Genomic DNA, 15770 nt, shown 5'->3' with positions numbered 1-15770 from the left:
TACCTGGAAATGCAGTATCATAAAAGATCTTCACAACATCTGACTAAGAGGCAGATTACCTGAATTCATAAAAAACTTCCTAACAGACAGATCTTTCCAAGTTCGCATAGACTCAACTTTATCAGACCCACAAAATCAAGGAGTGCCCCAAGGCAGCATATTATCAACAACTATCTTTAACATAAAAATCAATAACATTATAAAAGAACTCTCTCCTGATATACATAGCTCCTTATATGTAGATGACTGCTCAATCAGCTACAGATCTAAATACATTCACACTATTGAAAGAAAAATACAACATAACAAATAAAATTAATAAATGGGCAACTATAAATGGTTTCAAATTCTCCAAAACTAAAACAAAATGCATCCATTTCTGTAACCAACGCAAACTCCACCCTGACCCAACCTTACAGATTGAAGGCGAAAAAATTTCATTCGTAAATGAACACAAGCACCTGGGAATCATTTTTGACAAAAAACTAAATTTCATTCCACACATCAATCACATCAAAACCAAAACCAAATGCATTACAACTCCTACGAGTCATTGCCCATACAGATTGGGGAGCTGACAAGAACACACTACTCAAACTATATAAAGCATTAGATCAAAAATAGATTATGGTAGCTTCATATATCAATCCACCAGAAAGTCATATCTAAAAACCCTCAACACAATATGCCACTCCAGACTAAGGCTAGCACTAGGAGCATTTCCAAACTCCCCTGTAGAAAGCCTGTATACAGAAGCACATGAAACTCCTCCAATGCTTAGAAATCAAAACCTTGGTCTAAAATACTACACAAAACTTACAGCCAACCCCACAAACCCAGCACACAATAGCACTTTAAATCCAAACCATAAACACCTTTTCGACCAAAAAGAAAATGCAATCAAAACCTTTGGACTTAGAATAAAATCGATTTCCAAAGAAGCAAGTCTACCCATAACTAAAATTCATGAAACTGTCCTACTCAAAACCCCTCCCTGGAAAATCGTATTCCCTTATATCGACCTAAGTTTAAGTAAATATGAAAAGAAACATACTCATCCAATAACTCATGATAATCTCGATAAAATCAAAGAAAAGTATCCAGACCACACACACATCTATACAGATGGGTCTAAACAAAATAACGCAATAACCAGTGCCGCAATACTCAATAAATCAATCAAAAAACAATTAAACCTCCCAAAAGAAACCTCAATCTTCAGTGCTGAAATACATGCTCTAATCCTAGCTCTCAAACTCGCCTCCAATAACAAAAAAAAAACAATTTACAATCCTTTCAGACTCCCAATCTACTCTAAAAGCGATTAAAAATAAAAAGATGGACAACCTCCTAATCGCAAAATTACTCCAAAAATTAACTGAACTGAACAATAAAAAAAATCATTTTCTGCTGAATACCGAGCCATTCCGGTATTAAAGGTAATGAATTAGCAGATTCAGCAGCAAAAAACGCCTTAAATCTCCCAATCGATGCAAATTTTAAAATTCCATACATAGATCTAAAAAGATGTATCAACGCATATACAACAGAGAAATGGCAAACCTACTGGAATGAACACCCTAACAACAAACTTCACAAAATCATGCCAAAAATAAAAAAACAAGAACAAAATACGAAACTAAACAGAAAAGAAGTCAAACTAACAAGAATAAAAATAGGCCATACTCACTTAACCCACTCATATCTCCTAAAAAAAGAAAGCCAACCCATCTGTATACCTTGTCAAACACCACTCACAATCAAACACATATTAATTGAATGTACTGATTTTGTAACAGTAAGAAATCGATTCTAGAAAAACAATATTAAAGAGTTATTTGATAAAAACAATCCCCACACCATACTCTCATATCTTAAAAAAATTGGCCTTTATAAAAAAATTTAAAAAGAGCCCTTTATACAACGGTCCTGGATATGACCTAAAACTATATCCAATGGTGAGGCCCCCACCTTGCGGGCCTTGGGGAGTGTGGAGCCATCCTTTAATTGCCATTGCTCCCAGGTCCACTCTGACCCGGAGTGGTAGTACCTGTTAGGGTCCTTACTATGGGTTAAATAGAATCTGACTTAAAAAAAAATATACTCCATTAAAAATCGTTCCTCAAAATAACTAGATTCGGCATTAAATAACCTGAAAAAGGTTGATATGCCGTAAAACAAAAACAACCAACCATCGAGCTCTCTTTTGATTAGGTACTACACTGTAGGGAAGGGCATCACTCCTCTCAGGATTGCTCCCCTTACCCATGACCCTCACCTTGTAACACTGTTTAACCAAAAAGATATCAAGTACCATTTTTATTCTTTGGTTTATATCGAACAAAGATTGAACTCCGATCTCCCAGCCTATTTGCAACCACTTTAATTATTATGCCAAATGTACTCTACTGACTTAATCTGAAAATACACATACCTTTCTTAAATCACTTTTTCCATAGCTACCAACGTAATACAGGGTGACCCCAAAAAAACAAAAGCTAAATGGAGGCCATCTAGAACATATGCTGCAGAACAGAGAAAAAAAGGCGAAATACCCTAGTCTTTTGATGTGATGTTTTGAATATAATAAACTAGTTATGACCAAAGTTTCATTTCATTTGGACAAAACACTAAGAAACGGCCTAATCAGAGTTGGAGCCCGTTTTTTGGGGGGTCACCCTGTAGATGCACTGTGACTAGAGCTGCTTTCAGGACTGCCAGCAACCACTGTAAAAGAGTGATAAAAAATGCAAGAGAGCTATATGCTCAGTCCGTTAAATCCAAAGTAGCTGAGCAGCGGCTTGGTTCCCACCAGTTTTGGCAAATAGTAAACAGGATCCTGAACAGAAGCGTGCGTTCTATCCCAAGCATTATCAATGGACCTGAGGTCATCTTATCAGCATCAGACAAGGCCAAAATATTTGCCAAGAACTTTGCAGCTAATACTCCCTGTATTTCCTCCTATAACAGACACCACGCTATGCAACATACAAATATCTGTGCGTGAGGTTGCTAAGCTAATCAAAAACCTTGATTCCAGTAAAGCAACTGGCCATGACGGCATTCCAATTATAGTGCTGAAAAAGCTTCAACCAGAACTTGCCCCCATACTTATAAAACTGTTTAAGCGTTGCCTTAAGGAGAATAGCTTCCCAACACCCTGGAAAACCTCATCAGTATGCCCTCTTATTAAGAATTCAGTATTCCCTCTCAGTACAGGCCAATAAGTCTCCCCTGTGTCATGAGTAAGTTGCTAGAATCCATATTAAATAGAGTAGTAGTCAACCACCTCAGCAGAAACAACCTTCTTAGTGACATGCAATATGGTTTCCATTCTGCTAGATCTACAGCAGATGTGCTTACAGTTATATCTCATAGAATTAGTGAATCTCTTGACAAAGGCATCCTCTCTAGGGCAATTGCTCTTGACATATCAAAAGCCTTCGATAAGGTATGACATAAGGATCTACTTCACAAGATTTCCAGCTACGGTATAGCTGGAAATGTTTTCTCGATCATTAAATCATTTCTCTCTGATAGGCTCATAAGAGTAGTAGTTGATGGGCAGAAATCAGAGACCCTCAGTATTAATGCTGGAGTCCATCTTGAGCCCAACTCTCTTCCTGATCTACATCAATGATCTCCCAAAACACATACTTAAATCATTCGTTGACATCTATGCTGATGACACGACCATCTATGGCAACACATCAAAGGCCGTAAATGACAAAGTTCTCTCTGATTCTCTCTCCTCTGATCTTGAGCACGTGGTACAGTGGGGGAAAGGTGGCTGGTTACCTTTAATGCATCTAAAACCAAACTCTTCTCTTTACATCATCAACGCTCTGATCCCCATCTGGCATCAATTGAAATGGATGGCTCTTGTCTTGTACGTCCAAGGATGGAGTACTGTTGCCACATCTGGGCAGGAGCTGCTAAAAATAGCCTATCCTGCCTTGACAACGTACAAAATAGGCTTAGTGGGTGATGCCCTTTTCTCTTCCCTGCAACATCTCTGATCTTGATAAGTGGTGACCACCTTGTAAAAAAAAAAAATACTAAACTACTTGGGCTAAACTACTTCACCAGCCCACAATCCACCTTCCCCAACCCTTTCTATTTTTGGTGCTTGTCCATAAAAATGTATGGGTGAAATATGACAGTTCCAAATAAATTAATGAAATACTCTGATATGCTTATGTATCAGACAAAAATTAGGGAAGATTAATTTTACTTAAAAATAGAAATCAGTTTTATCATATTTTAATGATTCAACATTGACAAAGGCACATAAAATGGGAGAGATAAGTTTATCATTTTGCCAAGTCATAATATCAAATCAGAATAAATTACTATAAAACTAATTCATATTAATTATATATTCTCCCACAACTTATCTTCCTCTCTTTTCACCGTTTCTCATCTAATTCTCTCTTCAACCATCTAAAATATTCAATTTGCAAACAAACAAGATTATCAGTTTAGTATTATATATAGATATCTCTAATGTGTATATATATATATATATATATATATATATATATATATATATATATATTTATTTACAAGGTGGTCACCACTTATCAAGGCCCGGAAGCCACTCGGGGATAAGGGCTATTGTGTGTACAGTACATTAGTGTTGAGATTTGATAAAGTATCTTACTTAAGGGAGCGGTTCATCAGGAATTTGTTTATGTTGGACTATATAAAAGGAACTTTGTGTGAGTTTCTTTGTCCTCTTTGGACTCCGAAAACAGCTGGGTTGATTTTTAAGAAATTTCACATGAATGTACTTTATGTACTTGGCAGTGTTCTTGGATAAGTATCTATGCTTAATAAAAAAAATTCAACAAGCGATTTTGACCAAAGTTAACATCTTACTACACAGTCTAACATCACAAGTGAATTTGATACGTTTTATTAGTGAAAACGTCTGGCACATAACAAACAGTAAGTTCTTTGATATGACAGGGGTGCATTTGAAATAATTGTTTCTGTTTAAAGCATGACTGAACCATGATGCTTGATTTTTTTTCCATTTTAAACTTAAATTCAAGCCATTATCACCACACAAGCAGTAAGGCCAAGCATATAAAATTAACAATAGATTCTTTGATATGACAATGGTCTATTCGAAATAAATGTTTCTGTTTAGAGCACAACTGAAGCATGATATTTGACTTTTGCATTTTAAACTTCAATGCAAGACATCATATATAAAAATCTATTATATAAAAGGAACTTTGTGTGTGTATGAGTTGTTCCCTATGAACTCGAAAACGACTGGATTTTTTTTTACATAGGAATCACCACTTATCAAGGCTCAGAGACCACTCGAGGATAAGGGTTAAGAGTGTACAGTAGTCAATTGGACAATATAGTAATCGTTAGTAATAGAAATTCGGTAAATTTGTTTGCTTATGTGAAATGGCTCATCAAGAACTTGTTTATGTTAGACTTGAAGACAACCATATTGTAGCCTGCTGGAAAGCAGGAAAATGCAAGACAGTTCCATAGGTGTGCACTTCTAAGAAAGAAGCTTTGTTTATGGAATCTATGTTTAGGTTTAGGCACAGATAAAGAGTGGGGGGAATTATTGATAGTAATTTCAGCTACACGGGTATTTCTTGTGAAAATTTGTCGAGGGGGGGGGCAATCGAGCAATTTCCATGAAAATAACGATACATCAGAGACAAACTCGCAACATCTCTTCTGTGAGATAGAGGTTGCAGGGAAGAGAAAAGGACATCTCCTACAAGGCTACGAAGTCTATTTCGAACTCGATCAAGGCAGGACAAGTCCTTTCTAGCAGCTCCAGCCCAGATGTGGCAGCAATACTCCATCCTTGGAAATACCTGGCTCTTATATAGATAGAGAATTGTATTAGCAGTGAGATATCTACTGGATCGATAGAAGGATCCGACCATTTTTCCAGCGGCCTTGGCAACAGATTTGATGTACGTGTTCCATTTAAGATCAGGAGTAAAGGTCAAGCCCAGAAGCTTGTCAAAATATGAGCCCCCCCCCCCAAGACGAGAGCCATTCATTTCAATTGATGCCAGATGTGGATCAGAACATTGATGATGTGAAGATAGGAGTTTGGTTTTAGATGCATTAAAAGTAACCAGCCACTCCTTTCTCCATTGTACCACGTGCTCAAGATCAGAGGAGAGAGAATCGGAGTGAACTTGGTTGTTTACGGTCTTAGATGTGCTACCATAGATAGTAGTGTCATTAGCATAAATATCTACAAACGATGTAAGGATGTGATTTGGAAGATCATTAATGTAGATCAGGAGAAGAGTTGGGCCCAGGATGGACCCCTGAGGGACTCCAGCATTAATACTGTGTGCTTCTGATTTTTGCCCATCAATTACTACTCTTATGAACCTATCAGAGAGAAATGATTTAATAATTGAGACATTTCCAGCTATACCATAGCTGGAGATCTTGTGAAGTAAACCTTTATGCGATACCCTATCAAAGGCCTTAGATATGTCAAGAGCAATTGCCCTAGAAAGATTGCCATCGTCGAGAGATTCGCTAATCCTATGAGATATAACTGTAAGCACATCTGCTGTAGATCTAGCAGAATGGAAACCATATTGCATGTCACTAAGAAGGTTATTTTTGCTGAGATGATTGATTACTTCTCTATTTAACACAGATTCCAGCAACTCATGACGCACAGGAGACTTATTGGCCTGTACTGTAAGGGAGATGAGCGATCACCTGAATTCTTAAAAACAGGTCTTACTGATGGGAAGCAATTCTCTTCAGTTTTGTAAGGATGAGCCTTAGTTCTGGTTGAAGTTTTTTTTAAGTACTATAATTGGAATACTGTTAGGGCCGGTTGCTTTACTGGAATCAAGGTTTTTGATTAGTTTGGCAACATCACGTACAGATATTTGTATATCCCATAGCGTGTTTTCTGATAGAGGAGATAATATTGGGGGTTGACGGCCTTGGACTGGATTGATTTTTATGAAATTTCACACAAAGGTACTTCATGTACCGACAATGTTCTTAGATAGGTTTTGTATCAGAATGTCTTCAATAAGTATGGATAATCGAAATAATCTGATGAAAGAAGGAACAGGTGATTTCGACCAAAGTTAACACCTTACACAGCCTAACATCACAAGTGCATTTGAGTTTTATTACCACACAAGCTGAAAAGCTCGACATATAAAATCAACAGTAGTTTCTTTTATATATCAGGGTCGTATTCAAAATGTTTCTGTTTAAAGCACAATTGAACCATGATACTTGACTTGTTCATTATAAACTTAAATTCAAGCCATTATCACTACAAAAGCAGTAAGGACAGGCATATAAAATCAATAGGGGTGCGCTCAAAATGAATGTTTCTGTTTAGAGCACAATTGAAGCTTAATACTTGACTTTTGGATTTTAACATTAATGCAAGCCATCTTCTATTATATAAAGTGTGTATGTCTGCTAAAAACGACCAGGTCGAAACTGGTACCATCTGAAAGGGCAATGCCCTGGATGTGAAAATTAGAAAAAACATTAATTCTGTGGCAGTCAACTAGGCCACTTTTTGAAAGGAGGGTCGAGTTTTTGCGTTGCTTTTTTCTCAAGTATGGTACACGTATTAAACTAAAACTATGCTTAGAAAGCTTATTTTGCAACATGACACCATAAGTATTCATGGCCATGTGGGCAAAAGTGTAGACCCAAAACTTTTTGCCTTCTTCTCCTCTTTTGCATTTCGCTTCATGTTCAAGCCTGGCCACCATGGCTCTTTTTTTTTTGGGACATAGGGATACTCTCTGCTATTTTGATTTTTGATTGAAAGAAAAACTGTTTTTATTTATCTATTTTTTATTTGGGGATGGTGGGGGGGCAGCATGCAGCAATAAAATATTAAAAAGATTAAAACAAAAAACAATGCCCTTATTTCGATTTTTTTTTTTTTTTTTAATCAGCGGTTTAAATCAACTAAGGGTTAAATTTTTATTTAAAAGAAACAAAAATTCCAATCCCATTACAATTTTTTAATGGAAACAAAAAAAACTTTCATTTTCATTTTTTTAATAGTTTAAAACTAATTCATGCGACAATTTTATATGCTAAAACCAACACAAAAAACATTACTAACAAAAAGAAACTGATGAATTGCAGAATGAAATGTTTTAATGAAACTAAGTTTATAACATTAACTGTGCATGCATTAATCATCAATACCAATACAATGTCTCTTAGCAACTGGTAAAAGGGTTTGCTTATTAACTTTAGTTATGCGAGTTTGCGCCCGGCACACACAATTTTTTTTTATTTCCAAAATTTTGCTTTCAGTTTTGCTTCTGGCTGATTGCACCCTATTTTTTAATGCATCCTCCTCCCCCCTCTCACAATTTTTTTTTTTTTTGTATGACTGGGCACCCACACCTTGTCAAAATTTCCTCCCCCTATATACACACACACACACATATATATATATTAGTGATGGGGCAATTCCAATATTTTCTCGATTCTTATACAAATTTCCGATTCCAATAACAAAAGTGCCTGAAAAAACACAGTTACAGCATACAGAACCATGCCACCCCTATCAAAAGAGTTCATTAAATGCCGTTGATTCAAGTTCATTTATATAGAAATGTTCCGATATTTGGAGCTTTACTTATTGCAAAGAGTACAATGAGTTTAAGATACCAAATTTATTTTTTAAAAATAAACTAACAATTTGTTTACGTTGGTTTTTTTTCTTTCTCTTTAATAATTTTGCAATGAAACAAAATCTATAAATAACGGACATGTTCATTTTTTATTGGTATCTTGCCGATAATTAATATAGAAAATACACATTGGGAAACTCGTACATAAATCATAAATTCTTTTCATGTGATAGAAAATTATGCATATATAGCAAAGTTATAAGAGATACCGGAAAATTTGACCCAAAACCGATAAGTTTTTTTTCTTAAACCATTGATGATGTTTTTGGTGGAAAACAGGCGAATATTCATTGAAGTTGGGTTTTTTTCAGGTTTGTCAAAGCTGATGGATTGAATTAAAGCCCAAATATATTTTTTTCTTTTTTAGCACAAGTAAAATGAATTTACATGTTTTTTGTTATTATGATGTTCAGATTTTAATAGTAGCTTAATAACAATAAATATTCATCATTTTATCTTTAGTATGAACAATGTAAAATTAAGTTCAACATGTTTTTAAGGAATCATTTTTGGAATAAAAAATTGGAATAAAATGTTTCTGATACCAATTCTGATGCTCCGAAAAGTTTCAACTTTTTGATTCTAACCCGACAGTTAATCATCCCAACACTATAATATATACATATGCTTAAGTCAGTGAATTTTTAATTGTTGTTCAGCTAACAATTGATTTGCAGTTGCATTATTCCTCCCCCGTCACCCCTATTGTAAGTTACAATTTATTTTCCTTTTCATTTTGTTTTTCCTCTCTTTAAACTTTCATTACTTTTTTTTACAGGAGAAAAAATTATCAATGACTTCACGGGAAGCTAGACACAATATCAGACGGTTTCAGACTAATTTTGGTGATTTGGAACTTGGAGAACTTTTCAAATTTAATCAGTTGAAGGTAAAATATACGCCCCAAATTATTTCTCTTTAGATAAATCTTTTTTTTTTTCGTTGCTTACAAATTCTGTTTGTATTGTGGAAATTTACTGAAACAAACTTTTTTTTTTTTTCAGTTTCGTAAAAAGCAATTACGGTTTGCAAAAAGTTCAATTCATGATTGGGGTTTATTTGCCCTTGAGCCAATTGCTGCAGAAGAAATGGTTATTGAATATGTTGGTCAAGTGATTAGGCATTTTGTGGCCGATGAAAGAGAGAAACAATATGGCGCACAGGGTATAGGCAGCAGTTACCTGTTTAGAGTTGATAATGAGACCATCATCGATGCAACAAAGGCAGGAAACTTGGCACGTTTTATTAATCACAGTTGCAATGTAAGTTTCTTTTTATTCATATGAACTTTTAAATAATTTTTACTTGCATTTAAAAACTGCCCAAATGTTTTCTTTAAAACAAACCATATCAGAAGTCTTTATTTTAATTTTGGATTACACTTTTTTGAAAATTTTAACTTGCCTTAGAAGCTTTTTAATTCTTAGGTTCTAAAAATAAAGTAAAATCATGAGTATTCACTAATGCTATGATGATTATGTGTCTGGTGTGAAAGAATGGGAGAAGAGATTTAATATTAATAGGGAATAACACTACTTGCTTACTCTTTCCCCGTCTTTCTTTTACTCTCTCTCTCTCTCCCTCCCTTTCTCTCTTCCCCCCTCTCTCTCCCTCTCTTTTCCCCTCTCTCTCTCCCTCTTTCCCCCTCTCTCTCTCTCTTTCCTCCTCTCTCTCTTTCCCCTTCTCTCTCTCTTTCCCCTTCTCTCTCTTCCCCTTCTCTCTCTCTCTTTCCCCCTCTCTCCCTCTTTCCCCCCTCTCTCTCTTTCTTTTCCCCTCTCTCTGTTTCCCTTCCCCCTTCTCTCTTACCCCCTCTCCCTATCTCCCCTTTCTCTCTCACTTTCTCTTCCCCTCTGTTCTCTCTTCCTTGCATCTATCTCTCTTCCACTCTCTATTTCCTCCTCCCTCTCTCTTCCCCTCTCTCTCATCCTCGTATCTATCTCTTTCATCCATCTTTTCTTCTCTACCCGTTGCTCTCTCTCTCTCATGTTAATTTGTTTTTAAATACAACATAAAAAGTTTTTAGTAATTTATTGCTATTAAATTTTTATTTAAATCAATTAAAAGTAATTAAGCCTTGTGAGAAAAATAAGTAGACACTATTGAAATAAATATATATCAAAAACAAAACCTGCTGCATTGACACTTTTTGTTTTTGGTGCTTTAAATATAAAAAATTTGTTACAATCCTTTTTTTTTTTTTTAATCTTTTTAAATACGTTCACAAGTGCAATTTGAGACAAGGTTCGTTTTCAATGTGTGAAAAATCCATCTTTTGTAATAGGGAATTGAATGGTCATAAAGTCAAGGGGTTGCTTTTCTTTTGAAAATAAATGTGATTTTTTTTCTTTCTTTTTTTTTTTACTAAGTAATAATTTGATCTTTTTTTACTAAGTAATAATTTAATCTTTTTTTACTAAGTAATAATTTGATCTTTTTTTACTAAGTAATAATTTGATCTTTTTTTACTAAGTGATAATTTGATCTTTTTTACTAAGTGATAATTTGATCTTTTTTTACTAAGTGATAATTTGATCTTTTTTTACTAAGTGATAATTTGATCTTTTTTTACTAAGTAATAATTGAATCTTTTTTTACTAAGTAATAATTTAATCTTTTTTTACTAAGTAATAATTGAATCTTTTTTTACTAAGTAATAATTGAATCTTTTTTTACTAAGTAATAATTGAATCTTTTTTTACTAAGTAATAATTGAATCTTTTTTTACTAAGTAATAATTGAATCTTTTTTTACTAAGTAATAATTGAATCTTTTTTTTACTAAGTAATAATTGAATCTTTTTTTACTAAGTAATAATTGAATCTTTTTTTACTAAGTAATAATTGAATCTTTTTTTACTAAGTAATAATTGAATCTTTTTTTACTAAGTAATAATTGAATCTTTTTTTACTAAGTAATAATTGAATCTTTTTTTACTAAGTAATAATTGAATCTTTTTTTACTAAGTAATAATTGAATCTTTTTTTACTAAGTAATAATTTGATTTTAATTTCCAATCTATGAGATCTGATATGAATAATCTAAAATATTTCCCCAGCAACACATTGCTGAAAAAGTGCCAAATGTTATTTTCACTTAGAGATTCTGTACATATACTTCTGATATTTTGAGAATGTGTTTGTTTATTGTGCATTTTGTTTTCTATTCTCATTTCTGACCAATTTGTGTTAAAAAAGGTTAAATAAAGAAGCTTCAAGCAATTTACTGCAAATGTGACTAATAATCCACATTTAGTCATTTTCATTATTTATTCAAGCTCTTATGATAAAGTAAGTTATTAAAAGCTTTTTTTTAAATATGTATTTTGTAATGCAAATATAAATGAGAAGATAAAGCAAAATTGTTTTCAGCCTGCATTTCCTTTTATAATTTATATTGCTACAGTGGAATCACACTATGTCTGAATTCAACATTAATGTATTAAGTCCCACTGTCTCATAAATAAGACACCAAATAATTTATTTTTAAAATCTATAAGATAATATATATCACTGCATAATTACTCTATAAATAAAGGATAAAATTCATCTATATATTCATTAATTTCTCTTCAATTTATTAGAACCCTTTTAAAATGAAATTTGCTTAAAATAAGTCTTGCAATACTAAGTTTATTGTCAAAAATGCAATGCAATGTAACTGTATGTGTGAACTGTTTTACTTTTTTCCATAGTAAATTTTGTCTTTCATGTATAGCCATTTTTGATTTCTAAAAATATATCACATGTACCCAGTGTTTTCTAATAAAATAAAATCTAAATAAAATAAAAAATTTTTTCCTTTCAATTTGTGTAGTCATTACAGAAAGCTTCAATTTATTAGTAAAAAATTTAGATACCCTAGGCCTTAATGGTCTTAAACAATTTATGTTGGTAATAGTAATAATTGCTCTTTTTTTTTTCCCCCTTTTTTTTCCTTTTTTTTTTTTCGTTATTTATCAAACATTGTCCCAAAAGTCATCTAGAAATTATAAAAATTCTTTCTTGCATTTTTTGTATTCTTTTCCAGCCAAATTGTTATGCCAAGATTATCACAGTTGAAGCCCACAAAAAGATTGTGATTTACTCAAAACGAGACATTGATGTGAATGAAGAAATTACATACGACTATAAATTCCCTCTGGAAGAAGAGAAAATCAGCTGTTTGTGTGGAGCTCCGGGTTGCAAGGGTACTTTGAACTGAGTTTGTTCTATCCCATGGTATATGTATATGGTTAAGAAGAAAGAAAAAAAACATTTGATTTTGGTAATGTGACAAAATATCATTGTCATTTGGATTACCATTCTGCACACTTCAGAAATCCATTCTTCTCGCGTGCAAAAAAACATTCTTTGAAACACAGCAATACTTACATCCTGTTATACTTAACAACCTGGCAGGAGACATCAGCCTCTCCTGCAAGAAACTATTGCTGGTTCGGTTCAAGTGAGCATTTATTAAATTAAAAACAGTGCATTTAGATATGAAAGCTAATTTAAAATAAACACTTGCAGCTTTTTTTTTTTTTACAGATATGAACATCAAACAAGTAACATCTTTAGGATGTGGCTAAAAATAGCTGACTTGATAACTGTAATATGCCGCCTGTTAAGAAAATGTTCGCTGGTTAAGGATCTGATAGACCTTATGTGCTGTGGATGTTTTTGCCAACAAAACAAATAATTCAAAAATCGATACAAAGACAAAATATTATAAGATAGAATTTGATTCTGATGAAAAATGCGTGTAAATTATTGATTTACAAACTTTTTTTTTATATAACTCTTGTTTGAGTACTGAAACTGACTGCTTATCAGCAAAATAACTTTTGTACCATTGTTCATTGGACAAAAAAAAAAAAAAAGAAGACACATATTACCCGAAAAGAAATAAAAAAAACTTAAAATTAAAAAAAAAACTGCTGCCGATAATGATATACATATTTATCCCCTCCTCCTCCACCCGCACAAACAAAGACTGAAAAATGAAAACTATGTGCTTCAGATCTGTTGGGGTGAAAAAAGAAAAAAATTTCTTTCCTTCCAAAATAGTGAGAAAGAGAGAGAGGGAGTGAGAATGAAAGTTTGATATATCTGTATGTGTGTATATAAATGTGTGTGTGCATCTGTATAAATGTGTATAAGATCCATGTAAAAATAAAAGTCCAACAGAATGTATAAAAAAATAAATGGAAAGGAGGAACCACCACAAAATGTAGAAGAAAAAAAATAAAATAAAAAATATAATTTTATTGATTAATGTTTTGTTTCTTTTATAAAGAGAAATTTTATCAAAGTGGCCAGAATTTATATTTTTGCCACTTTAGTAGAATAGACGGATATAGGGGAAAGAAGAGAGGGGCGAGTCATGAAGCAAGTTGAATGTTGGAAAATAGGAGACAACAGGTATGTTAGTGATCTTTTATACATCAGCAGCAGCCTATCCTAAACATGAGAAATCATTGCAAAGACATAAACTATGTGAAATTGAGGATAGGAGGAAGATCAAGTATATTTAGATCTCCCTCCTCTCTGCCTAATCTTTCTTTATATCTATCTATCATATTAAAACTAGCAGACTTATACTACATTGCCTGGAGAAAATGTGTAACCTATCTCTATTAAAACTTCTATGTTTCTATTTTTAGTTGAAAAATTGACCCTCTTCCTTAAAACCTGTCCCAGTTGACCTCCAAAGAATGAATAATTTTTAAATTTTAGATGTTATTCATCCATGGCAATGCTGATAAAGAATATACCAACTTTGTAGGGGTTTGTTTTGTAGTTTTTTACTTTTAGCTTTACAAACAAACAGACAACTGTTCTTTATATGATAAGAAATATCAATTCTAATCACTTTGATAAAATTCCTGTTAAAAGAAACAAAGTATTAGTCAAACATGCTTTGGATTTTAATCTTTTTCCACATTTTGTGCTGATTCCACATTTCCATTTATTTTTCTGTACATATGTATATGTGTGTTACACTGGTAATTGCTGATACTAGGTAGCTCACTTGTTTGCACCTTCTATGTAAAGTTTTTTTTTTGTTACTTCTCAGAGTATTATATACCAAAAAAGTAAAAAGTAGCAATCATTTTCAAGCAATTGTTGAAGTGCTATAAAATATTCACACTGTTTAGTGCATAGGGTGGCAGCAGGCAAAAGACTTAAAAAAGCAAGGAAGTTCAACCATAAACTGCAAGGAAATAAAAATAAAAAAGGAAATGTTATTTAAAAGTGAAGCAGTTAGGTTTTGTTTTCTTCTTTTTCCTCTTTCACATTATTTCAAATACGCATGCGCGCACACACTTACACACCAACTCTTTGTTAAATACTGAAGCCTTGTCCTTTTCAACAACATAATGTTGATTATATGCTTGTAAAATACATCATCCTCCATATCGTTTGATCAGTAAATTAATCTTTTGTGTGACTGCCACGTGAACTGTATGAATGCACATTTTAAGACCACTTATTAGGCTGCATGGCTATTAAAAGTTGATTTCTTTTGTTCTCATTCCTCTCAAAATAGAACAAGGCTTTTGTTAAGTCAACTTAGTTAAGTTTATATATATATATATATATATATGTATTAATAATCCAGGTAAGATTTGTATCCACAGGTTTATATTCTGATGATCTTTACAATGTTTATAACTATTTATATAATAGTTTCATTTGCACAAACATCTATCTACACATCATGACGTTTCAACAGAAACTCTTGTAAACCATGTAACCATGTATCATTAGATAAAATAAAAAAATTTTTTTTTTTTTCTAATGATACGTGGTTTACAAGAGTTTCTGTTGAAACGTCATGATGTTTGTGCAAATGAAACTATTGGATAAATAATAAATTTAATACCTTTTTATGATTACAAAATGATAAATACAGAACAAAGATATATTTAAGATTGGATTTAAATTCTTATGTTTGGTTTGTTGGTGCTCTAGTTTATTAACAAAGATTAAATTATTTTTAATTGTATATTAACAAATTCAGTTTTCAAAAATAAAACCAAGTGTTTTACTTTTTGTTATTTTGTTTTAGTCTTAATATTTA

The 15770-nt window shown here is 32.8% G+C and overlaps 1 protein-coding gene across 1 annotated transcript in view; it reads left to right on the top strand.

The window, feature by feature from the left end:
* LOC145275013 (uncharacterized) overlaps window positions 1–13760 on the top strand; it is a 33086-nt gene extending 19326 nt beyond the window's left edge. The window contains exons 5-7 of the mRNA XM_080127550.1: window positions 9484–9594; window positions 9710–9967; window positions 12732–13760. Coding sequence (XP_079983676.1) covers window positions 9484–9594; window positions 9710–9967; window positions 12732–12905 — 543 coding nt within the window. The 3' untranslated portion in view covers window positions 12906–13760. The remainder of the gene's footprint in view (window positions 1–9483; window positions 9595–9709; window positions 9968–12731) is intronic.
* The last annotated feature ends 2010 nt before the right edge of the window (window positions 13761–15770 follow it).

Source organism: Euprymna scolopes, unplaced genomic scaffold, assembly GCF_053919585.1.
Source record: "Euprymna scolopes isolate OS-2025 unplaced genomic scaffold, ASM5391958v1 sca53, whole genome shotgun sequence".
Lineage (NCBI taxonomy): Eukaryota > Metazoa > Mollusca > Cephalopoda > Sepiida > Sepiolidae > Euprymna > Euprymna scolopes.
Note: the sequence above shows the minus strand (reverse complement) of the source record. Positions and strands in the feature narration are given on the sequence as shown.